The sequence below is a fragment of the Lottia gigantea genome (genome assembly GCF_000327385.1).
Source record: "Lottia gigantea unplaced genomic scaffold LOTGIsca_21, whole genome shotgun sequence".
NCBI lineage: Eukaryota > Metazoa > Mollusca > Gastropoda > Lottiidae > Lottia > Lottia gigantea.
In genome coordinates, this window is record NW_008708458.1 from 921,871 (window position 1) to 937,966 (window position 16,096).

The 16,096-nt window shown below is 31.7% G+C and overlaps 2 protein-coding genes across 2 annotated transcripts; one reads left to right on the plus strand and one right to left on the minus strand.

The window, feature by feature from the left end:
- Positions 1-2,630: 2,630 nt before the first annotated feature.
- LOTGIDRAFT_203775 (hypothetical protein) lies at positions 2,631-3,786 on the minus strand. The gene is made up of 2 exons (XM_009054119.1): positions 3,614-3,786; positions 2,631-3,247 (listed from the first exon to the last, which is right to left on the minus strand). Exons 1-2 carry the CDS (start codon positions 3,767-3,769, stop codon positions 3,089-3,091), a joined length of 315 nt encoding a protein of 104 aa, XP_009052367.1. The 5' UTR covers positions 3,770-3,786; the 3' UTR covers positions 2,631-3,088.
- A 439-nt stretch (positions 3,787-4,225) lies between these two features.
- Positions 4,226-12,220, plus strand: LOTGIDRAFT_231693 (hypothetical protein). Its single transcript, XM_009054120.1, has 16 exons — positions 4,226-4,370; positions 5,193-5,269; positions 5,442-5,496; positions 5,770-5,866; positions 6,092-6,219; positions 6,516-6,613; positions 6,912-7,125; positions 7,435-7,490; positions 7,720-7,787; positions 8,166-8,439; positions 9,053-9,120; positions 9,517-9,636; positions 10,047-10,166; positions 10,485-10,626; positions 11,131-11,281; positions 12,102-12,220. Exons 1-16 carry the CDS (start codon positions 4,306-4,308, stop codon positions 12,181-12,183), a joined length of 1,815 nt encoding a protein of 604 aa, XP_009052368.1. The 5' UTR covers positions 4,226-4,305; the 3' UTR covers positions 12,184-12,220.
- The last annotated feature ends 3,876 nt before the right edge of the window (positions 12,221-16,096 follow it).

A 16,096-nucleotide genomic window follows, 5' to 3' on the forward strand; every position in this document is an offset into this window, starting at 1 on the left:
TTCACAACGTCTATTATGATTTTCATATTTCATACTTATACCTTGACTGTAATAGCAACTATTCTTGTATCATGGAATCCAGCAATTTGATTGGATCGTACCCATAGCCCTTGACAGAGACTGTAAACATTATGGCTTATTGTTTACAAACTTTTTGTCAAGAGCTCTGATTGATAGTACATGCTAGTCCAATCAAATCACTGCATTTACCAACTTCTGTGTCACAAGAATTGTTGCTATTGCAGTCAAAGGTTAAAGACGAAGTTTGTAATAGCTTGACATTGTGAAGATGTGTCTTTCATGAAAAGCTGATTACTGATCGTGTAGCTGGCATAAAAAATTAAAAACAAGTTCTCAAAAATTAGTGGTCTGAACCTCCCACCCCATCTCCTGAACAATCCCCATGTATTTCATGTCATATTTTTGGTTTGCAGTCGATATATCAACCATATGATGCCATCACCCAATGATGAGGCTTTAACAGCTTCACCAGAAACTGAAGAAGACTCTCTTTCTTCCATTGAAACCAACTCTGCCTCGTCTCCAGCCCAAAGACCTCGCTATTATGATATGGCTTACCAGTCTCAACGCTTCCGCACAACTGATGTTAGAAATTCACATTATACCAATCATTACCAAAGCTCGCAGAACAGGGGTTGTATTAACGATATTACCAGTTTAGTTAGAAGAGTTAAAAATGTAAGAGTTGCCTATACTCCAGAAACCTGTGTTTGAAAACCCTTCTATTCTCTATAGACATGGGTAAAAACTGCTTACAATGCTGACTAATTTTTCTAGACATTGGTAAAAACTGCCCAAATCCTGGAATTTGCCATGCTGATTTCATGCTAAATAGTGCCAAGTAAATCTTATATCAAACAATACCAAAGACATATGTCTTGCAACATCTGTAGCAGTAATTATAAAATTAACAATGAAGCCCAAAGATTGACAGATTTTGATGTCAAAGTGGCGACTTTTCTTTGAGATATACTAGATACAGTACAAGTTCCAACTCTACTTAGCAATTTAGGTGAACTTAATGTGACAAAATCTTATATCTCATATATAAACAAAAGATTACAGATAAAATAATGTGGTGTGAAGACAGGGTACAACATTCAAATTGTCCCAGTTTGAGACCATAAACCACGGTTACCATCTCGAGATGACATGCATTAATGACTTAATCTTGGGTTACATTCTGTTTGACATGCAATGGAATAACATGTATTTTGAGTAAACTGCTTATCATATATGGTATATGGTATTGACTTTCATTAAAATCTGCTTGACTAACTCCTTTAAGATTGCTGATATGTAGAAGTTATAATGCATGCTGAATTTATACTGACAGAATATGTCAAAAGATTACAATATGCTGCATAACACTTTTAACATCTCACCCTCTCATATGCTGAATAATAATTGTTTTTAATCTATGCATAATCATTTTGATTTGTGCAATTTTGTGCATGAGAAAACCCAAGAGTTGGATATATTAGAGACAAAGAAGAAATCAATTCAAATGATATATTTTGTCATTCTAATGCATTTCTATATATGTTTACTGTATTATTTAGATCACAGTCATGCTAATTCTCAAGTTCTTTCCAATTGTGAGAAAAAATTTCCAATTTCTACAATTTTATAACTTTGTATAACTCAGTAATAATTCTCCACTGCGCAAGTGTATTATTGTATTGGGCAAACTCTAGCTTGATTGTGGTTTGAAGAACTATACTGTTGTTAATATAGTCCCATTATTACCTCACTCTTACTGGTTGTTTATATATATATTATTTTTATCATTTTAATAGCAATGAATTTTCTTTATCTAGCCAAAGACTAAATGATATAAAGTATTTAATGCTGTTAAAATGCACTAACAATTCTCATTTTCTGATTCCTAAATGTTGAACTTTTTCCAATCTTCAAAAGTCTAAGAAGTCATAGACATTTTCATAATGTTTCACATTTTGCATTGTTACTAATCTAATTGTCATGTAATCCATGAGCTTATCTATTGCTAGATGTGACTTAGGCCAGCACTATATTCACATTCACAAAGTCGGGCTATTACGTATTTTCTCAACTTTCTATTGCAGTCAAGGTATAAGATTCGTAATAGCTTGAAGGGATAGCCAAGCGCTTTCATTGAGATTGGTCTTAATTCACCCTAATACTAACCTGAAATGTAGGGTTATAATTTAAATATTAAGATTCAATGTTTGATTTAGGATAAGGAATCAAGTTATTAGAATTTGAAATGAGATTGCCTGTAATATCAAACAAAGATTGTAACATGTTTTGAATTGTTTTGTTTATGAATTGCAAAGACTGTGAATTTATTGTAATAAATATTAAGTTTGAAACTGTTTTGATTAATTTCTAGAGTCTTTAGAAGATATATACTATATATACCCTAGTCTTCTAATTATTCTGGCATCAGGAAAAGTAAGCAGGAGATTTATCATTCATATTTTTGCCAACTGTAAAAGCTTGGCCTAGAGAGAAGAGTGAAATTAAGCACAAAAAGTATGTCAATGACGTCTCTTGGCCAAATCATAACTTGTAGATAAAGCAAGTACATTGAACTTTGATAATAATGGACGGAACACAAGTTGTATCAAATGATTTTTATTTGAAAAAAAAAAAAATTTGATCACTGCAAATTCTTGTTTTATTACCAACAATCATATCTTTAATTGATTTCACTAAGAATGAAAATGGTCATCACTCAGTGGACTTAGATGGTGCCATAACTCAATAAAATCTCTCTATAATCTGATAAACCATAAAACTGACCAATTTGCCATACAATGGCAAGTAATTATTGAAAAAGACTTTCAAAAAAAGTGTATTTCAATCATTACTTTGTTTTGTGGATTTATCAGATAATTAGCTACATAATCATTCAGAACTTAAAGTTCACCTAAATTAAAGGCATTTGGTAGTCATGTGATCCAAAAAACAATTCTACTGATAATTATTTATTGGTATAAACTTGGTTTTAATTATATTTTCCACTAAACCACAGTTGTAACCTCCTACCACACACTTTACTCAGAAGAACAAAATCACATTTTCAGTCCCATTTTGAAGTCCTTGGTCTAGAACTTACACTACCATCTAAATTAATGGTATTATAATGTGATCTTTGTTTATCATCAGTAATGTTCATATAAGCTATATAAGCTATACATCCTATAAACATTATGGCTCCTGCTGACATGGTCACTTTGTTCTGAAATAGCAAAAGATAACCACAAATAATTACATCTGGCGTTCACAGTTTCTAAATGTGACTATTGTTAAATGAAATTTCTGAAAATGAGTTTTATAAGACAGTCTAGGTCTATATATTTTTAAGTTGAAAACATCATTTTAGCTACTTCACCATGGTCAATTTAATAAAGTAGTCTCCTTTGTGGGACATTTGGTGGGACAGTTTTCTCCCCAGTGGTTTCTACCTCATAAGCTTACTTTATCATCAAGCGAGTGAGTATCAATTAAACCCAGAAAATTTTGCATGCAATACTATTCTATTAGAAAGTCATATTTTCATAGGCGAAACTGATTTAGAAAGTGAATGATGTAACAAGCCACATACAGGTCGGCTGTATAATTCGAAATTGACTGCTCTAAAGAGCGATGTAGATTTTGCTTGAGAAACCCCAGGTTCTCGTATTTCGAATATGCCACCCCATGACCTCTTCGTTGACTTTACATCAGTCTTTTTCGGTTGTTGATCATCTAAATTTTTCATTTTTGACTTTCAGCGGCCATGACAGGGGGAGAAATTTTTAAATAATAACGCATAATACGTTTCATAATAGATAAAAAAAAAGTATGCATTGTTGACATAGAAAAATAAAACAAAGACAATTTTTTTAAAATTTGTAAAGATGATTTCGATAATATCATTGATTTGAAAATATCACATTTATTAGATAAAATTAGAAAAAAAAACTGCTTTAAGGACTTCTCCAACATGTGGTTTCGTTCATATTCTATCCTTACAGATAAAGTGGAACAATGCATTTCTTACTGTTAAATTTTCACATTGCGTTCGTTTCCATATCTCAATAAATGTGTTTTGAGAATAAATGCAAATATATATAGACTGATTGCAATATATTTTTGTACTTTATGGGTCAAATAGATGAGATGATGCAAAATATGTCATTTCGTTTTTTTTATTTTTACTAAGTCGAAATTTTAAACCATTATGGCGGCCTTTAGAAAGTCACTCTTTCAGATAAATAAACATTGAAATTAACGGCATTATAGCGCTACAATAAGATGGCATCTAAGGGCAAAAGAGATCTTTACAAGCCAGCCCAAAAGTCTGTGCCTAAACGAAATAGGTGAGTGAAGTTTATTAGAAATAAATGTCTTCGAGTTTGTTTACAAGAAAAACTTCCAACTTCAAGAAGTCAGTTTGATTGTCTAAGCTTATCTCAAAGTCTCAAGACCTTCGATCACCAATCAATGGCAATTCAACAGTTCAACCAACTGAACTTTAATGAAAAAAATTCATCCAGATTAGATATCAGAAGTGATCACCCAATTTTTATTTCATGAACTAAAAGTTATCTGTGTTGGTAAGTTATAGTTATAGAAACATCTGCCTCTGTTCCAGCCTCTGATGGATATTTTGACAGTTATCGGCTTTAGTGGAGTCAGAAGAAAAATGTTAAATGGGGATTTTCCACATCCCTGAAGATGCATTTTTCTAACATAATATTAAATTACCTTTACAATGACTGAATTAGTGTTGGGCATCACTGTAACTTTCGGTTTGTCAATATCATGTGACTCTGAAACATTTGAACTTTTGCCTGTGCATGCAGTTTAAAATGGCTGATGCAAGATCACTTTCGTTTAAAAAAAACTTTGATGGAACAGGAGACGTAACGTTAATGGTGTATTAAGAAAATGATGGTATGCCTAGACTAAAAAAATATTCGCCTTTCACAATATCTCTGGGTTTTGCAGATCAGAGGTATCTAAATAGGTTTAATAAACCTAATTTCTTTGTCTCAACACCAGCCAACACACCAAATAGCTATCAGAGGCTGGAATAGGGACAGATGTTTTGGTCTACCATTAACACCAACCATGTATTAATACAAATGAAATTACCGGTACTAATTATTGGTCAGATCTTAAGTTTTGCTGAATTTCAGGAAACCTCTGGCTCAAGGAAGATTAGTTACTGAACCAGTTTGTAATATTGTGAAGAAGACATTATCTGGTGCTCAAGGTAAATTGTGGATTTTAGTCAACTAAAATCTAAAAGTACTTTATGTAAATATGCAGATTAATTTTGTTTCTTTGTTAATAAAATCATGTTAACATTTAAATATTATCATAAAGTGTAAATGAATTCATTCAGCTGTATTAAACCTACATGTACATGTTTCTTGATATTCCAGTGAGTGATGATATAGAAGATCATGATACAGATACTTTGTCAGTTACACCAAGCAAGTAAGCTATCCAGTTCTGTAATAAGATATAAACTTACAGTATGTTATTTTGTCCTCAGGTTATGCATATAGAATGATCTTCATTCAGTTTAAAATTCTCTGCCTTTTCTATCTTTTGTTCCATATTATTCTCTCCTGTTCCAAATTATCAACAAACCGATTTCATTCTACAATTATTGAAAATTGCTCTATGGTTGTAATTGTGCAATATTATGTAAAAACTCTTGCTCCTAAATGGTTTTTAAATTGTAAAATTTCATTGGAACCTTTTCAGATTGACACCTTCCTATCATGATCAGGTATCACCTCAACCTACATCTTCATTAGATCTATCTGATATTGACACAGAGGTTATTGATGATATCAATAAGGTATGTATTAGTTCTTGTAATGTCTTGTATTGCTACTGTGTGATATCTGTCATCTGTAGTAATGTAAGTGTGTTAGAGTTATGTATGAGAGGAAGCAAGGGTATGAAAGAGTGATAGAAAAGGTTTTTTTTAGTTGGCAGGGTTTATTATGTACAGTCCACAGTTATAGAGTTATACATGATTCACTTATTTGTTTGTTGTAAGTTCTTTCTTTCTTTCTTTCAGTCTGTAATTGTAATGGATGCTACAGAAAATCTATTAAATCCTGAGAATTCAGCTGAAGTTAGTGTGAATATTGGAATGAAAAAATCCCCTGTTAGAGTTGTTTGTCATCTTGATACTGATGCCTTGAGGTATTAATTAATTTGTTTGAATAATTCTGTACAACAACAATCTTATTAATGTGAAAATGTTTCTGTAGATATCGCGAACTGAATCTTGTCAGATCAAGGATAACAAATGTTGTATCCCGCAGAAAATACATCCTGATCAATCGTTTTTCTGAGAGAAGTCTTTCATAGTGATAATTTTCAAATTTTGTTGTTTATTTTCTGTGAACGAATTTAAACCTCAAGCATTAGTTAAAATATTGGTAGTTTTTAAAATAAATGCCAATTTTTTTATCCATTTTTTTTTTGTTTGATAACAGAGAGAGAAATGATAATGTAGTGGTAGAAAAGAAGAGTCGATCAGTAACTAAAGTCAAACAATCATCAACATTACAAGCTATTTCACCTCTACATAAAGGTAGGATATTTATTTCTGCATTACTCTTTTGGTTCATAATGTACAGAACTTAAAAATGATATGTTATTCATACAGAAACTCATGGTTCAAATGACAGTATAAGTTAGATTATTTTTCTGTATGGATGGTAGTGATACCAGAATCTGCTGGAAGTGGAAGTTAACTTGTCATCTACCAACCAATCTATGTGAATAATCAGTGATTAATTTTATTATAGAATATTTTTGCTATTGAACTGAGATATAAAAAAAAAACTTAGAAAAGAACACAAATTAGTATACTTATTTCTGTGTTTCAGACCGTCCAAAATCAGCTAGTAAAGGAAGAACACCAGTAAGAAAGATAGCAGGTACCCCGTCTAAAATAAAACCCAACTATCCACAACCTAATTTTAATGACAGTGATGAGAGTGGTTCTATGAAGGGTGATATAGAAGATGATTTACAATCTATTATTAGTGAAACTGATACTGTTTGTTCTATAGATGAATATATACCAGTTATAAAATCAAAGTAGGTACATGATGTTGGTTGAAGGTCCTGGGTTCAATCCTGGAATAGGTCGAGATAATACCTTTGAATTTTTTCCCTATTGGCTTCACTTTGTCACTGATGTAGGTTGGAGGGGCTGACAAGAAAAAAGGCCTTGTGTGCAATTTCCTTGACAGTTAGAAATTGAAAAAGAGTAGTCTGATCCAGCTGTCTTGGCAAAGTTTTCCTCATTGTACACCAAATGGCTTTGCCTGTCTTCTGCATTTGCAGAATAGTCTTTCAAAATACTTTTATTTTTCTATCTTGATGTACATGTAAATTTTTTTTCAGGGCCTTACAGAATCAAAAAACGTCCTCCAAGGGTCCAAAGATGAAAATGAAAACAGGTAAATTATATGAGATACAATGAATTCCATAATAGTCATTTTGTCAAATAGCTAAACATGGTATGGACTTAGATATGATATGAGTTCATATGCTTTTCAAATGACAGGATGCATCGAGCTTTGGTATTGTCTATTAAAGAGAAGCTCTTTCCTAGGTGGACCATGGCTGCTTGTAGAAATGCTACTGTTCTATAGTCAATATACCATGATATATTATTTTTATCTTCAGCTCCAACAATTATTCCTTCAAGATATTTACAAGTTTCTTCTAAATCATCTGCTTCTTTTAATGAAAAGGTAGGTAATGTAATTGATATATATACACACACAATTTTATACAAATTTTCATAATTTTGACATAGATATTTAAGGCTCAAATGTTGACTATAGTTAGCTAGTCACCTTTATCAGGTTCTGCTTGAAAGGAATGTTAACTTGTCATTTACTGATCAACTAAAGTTAGTCATGATTAAGATTGAGAAGCCTATAATGAGAAGACAATTTGTTTTAAACTGTGGATTAAGTGGATTTTAATCCCTGACTATCTTGAAGATTGTGGCCAGTTTCTTATAATTTATTTTACAGTTCCAGCTCTGATTTCATGTAATGTTATTTTCATAATGTGTTTAGTATTGTTATCTTTTGTGATTGTTTTCATGACATTTAATTTTGTAGCCTACATCAAGAGTAAAAAAATCCAGTAATAAAAGTTTACCAGTGACCAAATCAGCGAGCAATTCACGTACAACCCCAACATTACCCCGAAAAAACCTAGCCTCTACTACAGTCAGTAATAATCAACAACAAACACGAGCTGTTACACCTAGTCAACTCTCATCTCAGGCAGGCGGTGGCAAAACATCCACACCATGTCCAGACAATCTACCCAATCAGACACAAGATATTGATGCCTCTGCTATACATGCTGAAATCTCAGCAATATCTGCAGGTACACACATAAACATAAGATTATTTGGACTGGAATTCAATTTCTTAAACCTCTCTTTTCTTAGACAATTCAACATAAGGAGTTTATAATGACACCTGCTGTATACATAATTTACATGTGCATATGCATGAATTTCATACAAGCCAGTTGCTGGAGGAGGGGTCCATTGTAGTTTTCTATGTTAAATCTTAAATCATCACATTGCAATTGGTAGTATTATGATGTATGACTGTTTGTAACCCCTTGAAAAATTGTTCTCTCCTCTAAGACTTTCTGGGGAGCCACTGTGACTCGCTAACCTGAAGGCCCAGGGTTTAATCCCAACAAGTTGAAATGAAATGAATGGAGTTTTACATCCTACTTTTCTGCATCCAACAAGTCGGGATAGTACCTACGGATTTTTCAACCCGGTTTCCCCCTGTCAGTCACTTGATAGTTGGAAATAGAAAAAAAGCAAGCTAATGCTGCTGTCCTGGCAAAATTTTCCTCAATGCACCCTTGCTTGTTTTCATTACCCTACATGGTGCAGAAAAGTAGGACTCATTTCATTTTCTAGTATTTTTACTAGAAATAGCTGTCCTAATATTTACTTTGTTTTTCTCCCCTTTTTTAGATCTAAGCGCTATGAACAGTACAAGGAAAGTTAATAGTCCATATTTAAATAGAAAACAGAGACCAAATGTAAGTTTTCTTATTCTATAGTATTTCCTTTTAATTTCTGCCAGTAACTAATAGTTAAATTATATATGTGATACTCGGGGTCCAGTTTTCAGATACTTTATAGCTTTAAGATAATAAGAAAGATTGAATATTGAAACACAATTTTATGGTATACTAATATCCTGATTTGAAATTATTATATCAAAAGGATGACTGACAATGTAAGTTGAAATGTTGTGTACAGGAGTATACTGTAGAATTGTTTGTAAATGTCGCTTAAGATTAGTCACACACATAGGCTTCTTTGAACTGTTATCAGGAAAGTACTTTAATTCAATCCTCATTTTGATGATCATCCAATATTTGACTTATCTAATCTGAGTTAGTAGAGATGATCGAGACATTCTGTACTTTCAGAAGAAGGATATAAAATCTTCACAACAAAGATTAGAAGTTTTATATTCAAGATATTTACAATGGTTATATTTAGATTCGAAATCTAAGATGGTTTTTAAAGAACAAGAAAAAACTGCCATGGTTTGTAGTGATATGTTATAATTTGTTTTCAATAATGCATCAAATATGAAAAAGCTTTGTACTAAATTAGTTAGTAATTGTATAAGCTTGAATATTATTAAGGCTCATTGCTAATTGTTAAACCCCACAAAAAATGTCGTCAATTTATGAAAAACATTTGATATTTCAAGGAATTGAACATCTGACTGTCTTGAATTATACAAAACAGTTTCATGACTCATTTATGTTCAATATCTTTCTAAATTGACTGCTTGAAGAATTGCTGTCTGGATGAATATTATGTGTTTCTTTCTCCTTGTAAATAAACTAAGATTAATCAAAAAACAGAATTGCTACATTTCTTACTTATTAAATTAATATTCACAAATTCTTGAATAAAAAGATATAACAAACTAGGTTTCCTTTTAAAGAGTCAGTTGAATGCATTATGGGAAGAAGTAGAAAGCTTACGTGAGAAAGAATCTGCATTAAGACTGGATCTAGTCCGATTACAACATTTAAATCAACTTGACGACCAACTAGAAATACAGGTAAAATACTTGATTCTGGATTCAGCTAATATTTAAAGGTTTTTGCCCATATCCATTATGGAAGAAGATATTGATTAGCAGCTGTATAATAATTTCACTAGATTCAGATCTTAATGAGTTGTATATCAACAGAGGTTTCTGTATTGTCCTCCATAATAAACACAACTATTATTCTGCATTTAAAGTATGTCTATTGTTATATCAGTTATAATTAAACGTAAAGACATGACTTACAATTCTACCAATTTTACAGCATGCCAAATGTCATAATTCATAAGTTTGCAATTTGTTGTCATAGTTAAATTTTGGTTTTTATAGAAGAATGGATTAGGTCCAGTGATGACTAATCTACCAGTAATAGATAAAGACTATAATAAACTAGCTGAAAGTTTAGATACAACACGACATCAGATATCAACTAGAGGTATTTATATACCAGAGGATGAAGATACATTCCAAGGTAATCAGTCAATAAAGAAATTAGGAATACTACCTCTTAGAATGAAACATAAAACTTGGTTAATAAGTGTATATTTCCGTGGACTAACCTAAAGTCATTACTATACAACAGAATCCCTGTATAATCTGATAAATGTATTTTAATGAATATGATCTAACTAACTAAAAACTAATGCTAATTATTTGTTAAAAGGTCATGTGATAATGAAATTTTTTAACCATTAAGTAAAGCCAAATTTAGGAAATTTAGCCAATTGTGTTTGGCCAGTGATTAGGTTGTCATGATTGGTGATAGTATGTCAGTATGTTTGTTGAAAATAAAAAGTTTCTAGCAAACGACAGGCTACTTGTCTGTACGAAACCTTTTTACTCCACTTCCTATTATATATGTAATCCTTTAGTGACATTTAGTGGTAAATATCACATTAAATAACAGAACACAATTTTATGGTATACTACTCCTTAGTTCACAATTTTATGAAATATTAATATTATTCATTTTCAGCTGCTCTAGAAAGTTCATTAAAAGAAAGTGAATATTTACTGGGAGAAATAAGTTGTTTAGTAAGACAAGAGGTACCCAAAACATCCCTATTCTCTAAATCCTTACAAACTACACAGAAACTGGTAGATACAGAATGTACAGAACTAAAAAAGTAGGTTTGGTTTGAATTGACTGGTGTAGGACTATTTCTGTATTCGTATTTGAAAATTCAGTACAGACCATACATGGGTACAGGTCAGGAAAAAAAATCTGGAGATTTGCCTTGAAAAATCTGGAGATTTTTCCAACGCGCGTAAATTCATGATTTGAAACTCCAAATTGATTCTTTTTTTTTCTTTTTTTTAAAATAAGCTTTAAGCCTTGTAAATTGATTAAATTGATCATAGGCCTATATGACAAAGTAAAAATTAACAATCTATAATTAGGGATAATTCTAGAAATAATGCCTGATATTTCAAATTTAGTAAATAATATGTACTGGCAATGTTACTTTTTCCAAAGGTGTCATTCATGACATCTAAAATATCTTTTCCTGCAATACCCTCACAAAGTATTGAACCAAATTTGCCGTTTCCATTTTGACATTCTTCAGTCACAGATATAATATGGAAAGACATGCAATAGTAAGCCCGTTATGCAGGCAATAAAATGAATGTTTACAGGCTACAGTAAAATTACAAAACGATTTTATGAAACGAAGTTTGAGTTTACATAAGAATTAGACATCCAGTCGCGTACTACAGACCCATGGCCTCTAGAGCCCTTAGTTTAGAAATTTGTCTTCCCTTCAGTCCTCTTCATAATGTCCAGCTATAACAAATTTTGTGTATTACCTTGGCATCATTGAACATGTTTCTTGTATCATTTTGCATTTGCCATTTATGGCCCTTTGAAACATTTATCATTCTGTTCTGTCATAAGGGATTAAAATCCAACCAAATTCTTATACAAAGTTTTTTGGGTTTTTTCAGATGTACAGAGTTATTGTCAGCAATTCAGAGTTTGACTGTTCAAGAAAGTTCACTGAAAATACAAGCAATACAATCAAGTTAATTCTATTTATATACTGTTAATAAATTTTTACAGAAATATTATTAAGTGTTGTTTCTCTACAAACCAGTAGCTTGTGTTTAGTGCCATACAATGTTTCTCCAAAACCCTTCTGATCAAAGTTTGAAATTATCCATGGAAAAAAATGCTTTTATTCCCATATTATGATGTAATAGAGATTACAGGATTGATGTGATATGGATGAATGCATATGCGCAATGGCAGCACCAGTGGGGGTATCCCCCTAAAAACATGGTTTGCACCCCCATTTTATTTTAATCAAATTTTCAAATTTGATTTTTACGTTTTCGCCCTGAATTAGTGTCAGAATGCAACAATTCAAGTCTGGAAGATGGCGTCTCCACTGTATGTTAATGACATCTCTGATCAGAAAGATATTTTATGAGGACATTTATTGCCCTTGACTTAACCAAAATGTAATAATTGGTTTGTGAATGTTTCAATTGAGAAAGCTTTCCATTGCACACAACATTATAGACTGAAAAAACTTGATCTTCGTGGCAAAGAACATTGATAATACAATGAATGATTTCTGGTATTTTTCATATTTTTATTACGTTGATAATTTGACACCATAATTCAATATATACATATAGTATATTAATATACAATAATAATATACAATTAAATATACAATCACCCTCAATTATACAATTAAATATATCTTAATACAACTTCTCTCACAACAAGACTGGTGTGATAGGTTGTCAACTTGACCAGGAATGGAAATTATAAAGTTGGTTCCTGCAGGATGCTCTTCATAAGGTGCAGAAAAGTAGGATGTAGGTCTTATTCAAACTTGTGATAAAATAACTGGAGTGTTTTACATCCCACTGTTCTGCCCCTGATTGGGCTAATGAAGATAGTTAACACCATGCAGTGTGCAATAACTTCAGTTATTTCTAATGACTAGACGCTTTTTGTGAAACCCGCATCACATCTGAATTGAACCTTCAGGTTTGCCAGCACGTTTCTTAATAAAATATCTGGAGAAAACTAATTTACTGCTCTTGATAGCACTTGTCTGCAGCACCTGACTGATGGCAATCAACTCTTGGAGACAGCAACCATTGCATCCAATTTTACATAGTTGTATCGAGTTGACAAAATATCTCACCAAAGAACAATAATAATGATTAGTAATAAAAAAGCATTTACAGCTTAAGAAACAGTAACAAGAAAGATTCAAATTGTGGGAAAAAACATATACATTTAAAAGAAACATTCTTTGTGTAATGAATAAATATTGTTAATAATATGACTATGTAGGCCTGTGTATCTACAGCTTACAAGGGCTGGGTAACAGAAGATCTAGGTTCTATGTAAGTAACATCATAATAAGTAAAATTTCATTTTAGCTCGGTCACAACTTCTAAGCACAATTTTCTTTATGCTATTTTACTATGACAAAACCAATGAAATTTTTTTTAATTACAGCTGTTTTATGTTTAACAATATAACATTTGTAACTGATCAATCAAAAGTTTAAAATTTAGAAAGTGACTTGAAAATTCTGAGCAGCCTGAAATGGATTTCTAACAATGACAGGAACAAAATGATAATAAATTAAAATGAATAAAATTTGGCAATTATCACAGCACTAACAATATCAGGATTATTTCATACATTAGTCTTAATACCCCATCACACCAGAAAGACGTCCTGATTGAGCTGCTACAGCGATGGAAAATTAGCTCAGAACATGTTTAGGTCGAAATAAGTGTGGTATAAGCCTGAAGGAGGCATCAATAAATGCAGCTGAGATCTCCACGAAATCGAGAATGTCTTTAGACAATCACCGTAGCATCTCCAATAAAGTGAAGTGCACTGAGCCCATAGATCTTATTAGAAACGTGACTTGGGAAGGCAATGTGGTTGCATATGTCTCAGGTTGAAAAATTTGTATTTTTAAGGAACCAATTGCAAATAGACGCAGTCTGGTGTGATGGGTCTTAATAGGGAAACTAAACATTCAATTGAAAATCAAAGGACAAACAAATAACATACATACAATATCAGCAACATGAGGGGCACCCATATTATTCAAATCAAACAAATTTATTTCATAGAACTTCAATTGGCCCATAAAGAAATTGTTTAGTTCAAAGCAAATTAAATCATACTTATTCTACTGAGATTGATTACCTTTTACTTTCTAGTCAGCCCAAAGTTGACATCTGTCAAAGTTTATCAATATGCAGATCTATTTATGTTTTTTTAGGTTAGTGCAAGAGTAATCTACTACAAATAATATAGATACCATCAACCGCTAGATCTATATTTTAATCAGATTATAATCAGTGAATAAATTGTTTAAAAACATGTTTTAGAAGAATAGATAATAAAGATTTGGTCCCATTAAACACAGCTACCTTTTTATATATACAATATAAACTATGCTAAAGACTAAAATATCTAATATTCAACAAAAACTATACATTGTACAATCATAACATCACTGTACAATATGAAACAGATTTATAAATCAAAACATGAACATTCTCTCTCTTAACATGAAACTTTATCAATCAAAAATACTAGTTGATATGAATACAGTTGTCCAATTATTCGCTTCATAAAAGCTGACAGAATTAAAATTATAGAATACTGTATGACAAAAAGGTACATCAGGGCTTGAGATAGATCAAGTTGTAATTTATACCTTGTAAAGATAATATGAAGAGATATACACTGTCACTAGAAACACAGTAACACCATACCGAATTTCTATGTAAAAACCATACATAGTTTCGTATGTACTGTATTACAAAAACAGTAACATTTTGCTGGTAGCTGAATCTTGTGGTTTGAAATTAAACTAAAAATGAACACAATGAATATTGAGGCTACCATAACAAATACTTGTGGTATAATCAACATTAACTTATCTTTCTAGCAATTCTATAAACCATGGAATGTGAATAACATAGCAAGAATGAACTTATCCAAATCTTATAACACCATAGAAGAGTACCAACAAGGGTTGTTTATATTTGGCTATACATGTATTTGCCAGTTATATCTAAAGAGAATTTTTTAAATTAATAATTGTGTTGTAAATACTTATAGCACCAAAGTGTACCATTCCAATTTTCAGGCAAACGTTTGTGTTGCAATTCCTGTGAAACAATGCATATTGTGACGTCACTTTCTGATAATCAACTTATAACATCTAAAGATATTTGTGATAGTAAGGCCATAAAACCTTTAGTTTAATTTGAATTAAAACCACCACAGATTATCATAGCACAAATCAGTGCTATTAGTTATCCCCACTCCTCAGATATACATTGATATATTATGAATCAAACTACATCATGTACATAATCAATCTAACTTACACCCTATTATAATATACTCTATAATTTAAACAGACTACTGTAATTACATACTAAAATATACATAATTTAATAGCATATAGACCTTATTCATGAGTCGGCCATATTGAGTCAAGAACGAGGACCATAAAAATTTTACCTTCACACAATGTCGAGAAAAGGCAGTTTCAAGCTCATTTTCTTTCTGTTGAATGAGTGACCGAGTGTCTAATGACGTCATGTTGGCTATTCATTCATATGACTTCGCCATCTTATCAATGGATGACGTAATTTTTGTTATGAACCTCGCTTTCAGTGTCTCAAAAACAAGGACGTGAATAAGGTCTATTAGTCTCAATAGCTGCTACACAGATCAGAATTCTTGAAAGTGCCAAATTTTCATAACTGATTAAATTAGGTTCAGACCTTAATTAATTCATTTTGTCAAAGATTACTTTCCTAGGTTTTAAATTGCTTGTAGGTGATCAAAACTATATTGGCTCAACTACTGGTATTACAGTCTGCTTGAGGTATAGATCTCCAGGGTAATTACTAGCTACATGTATATATAGTTATAT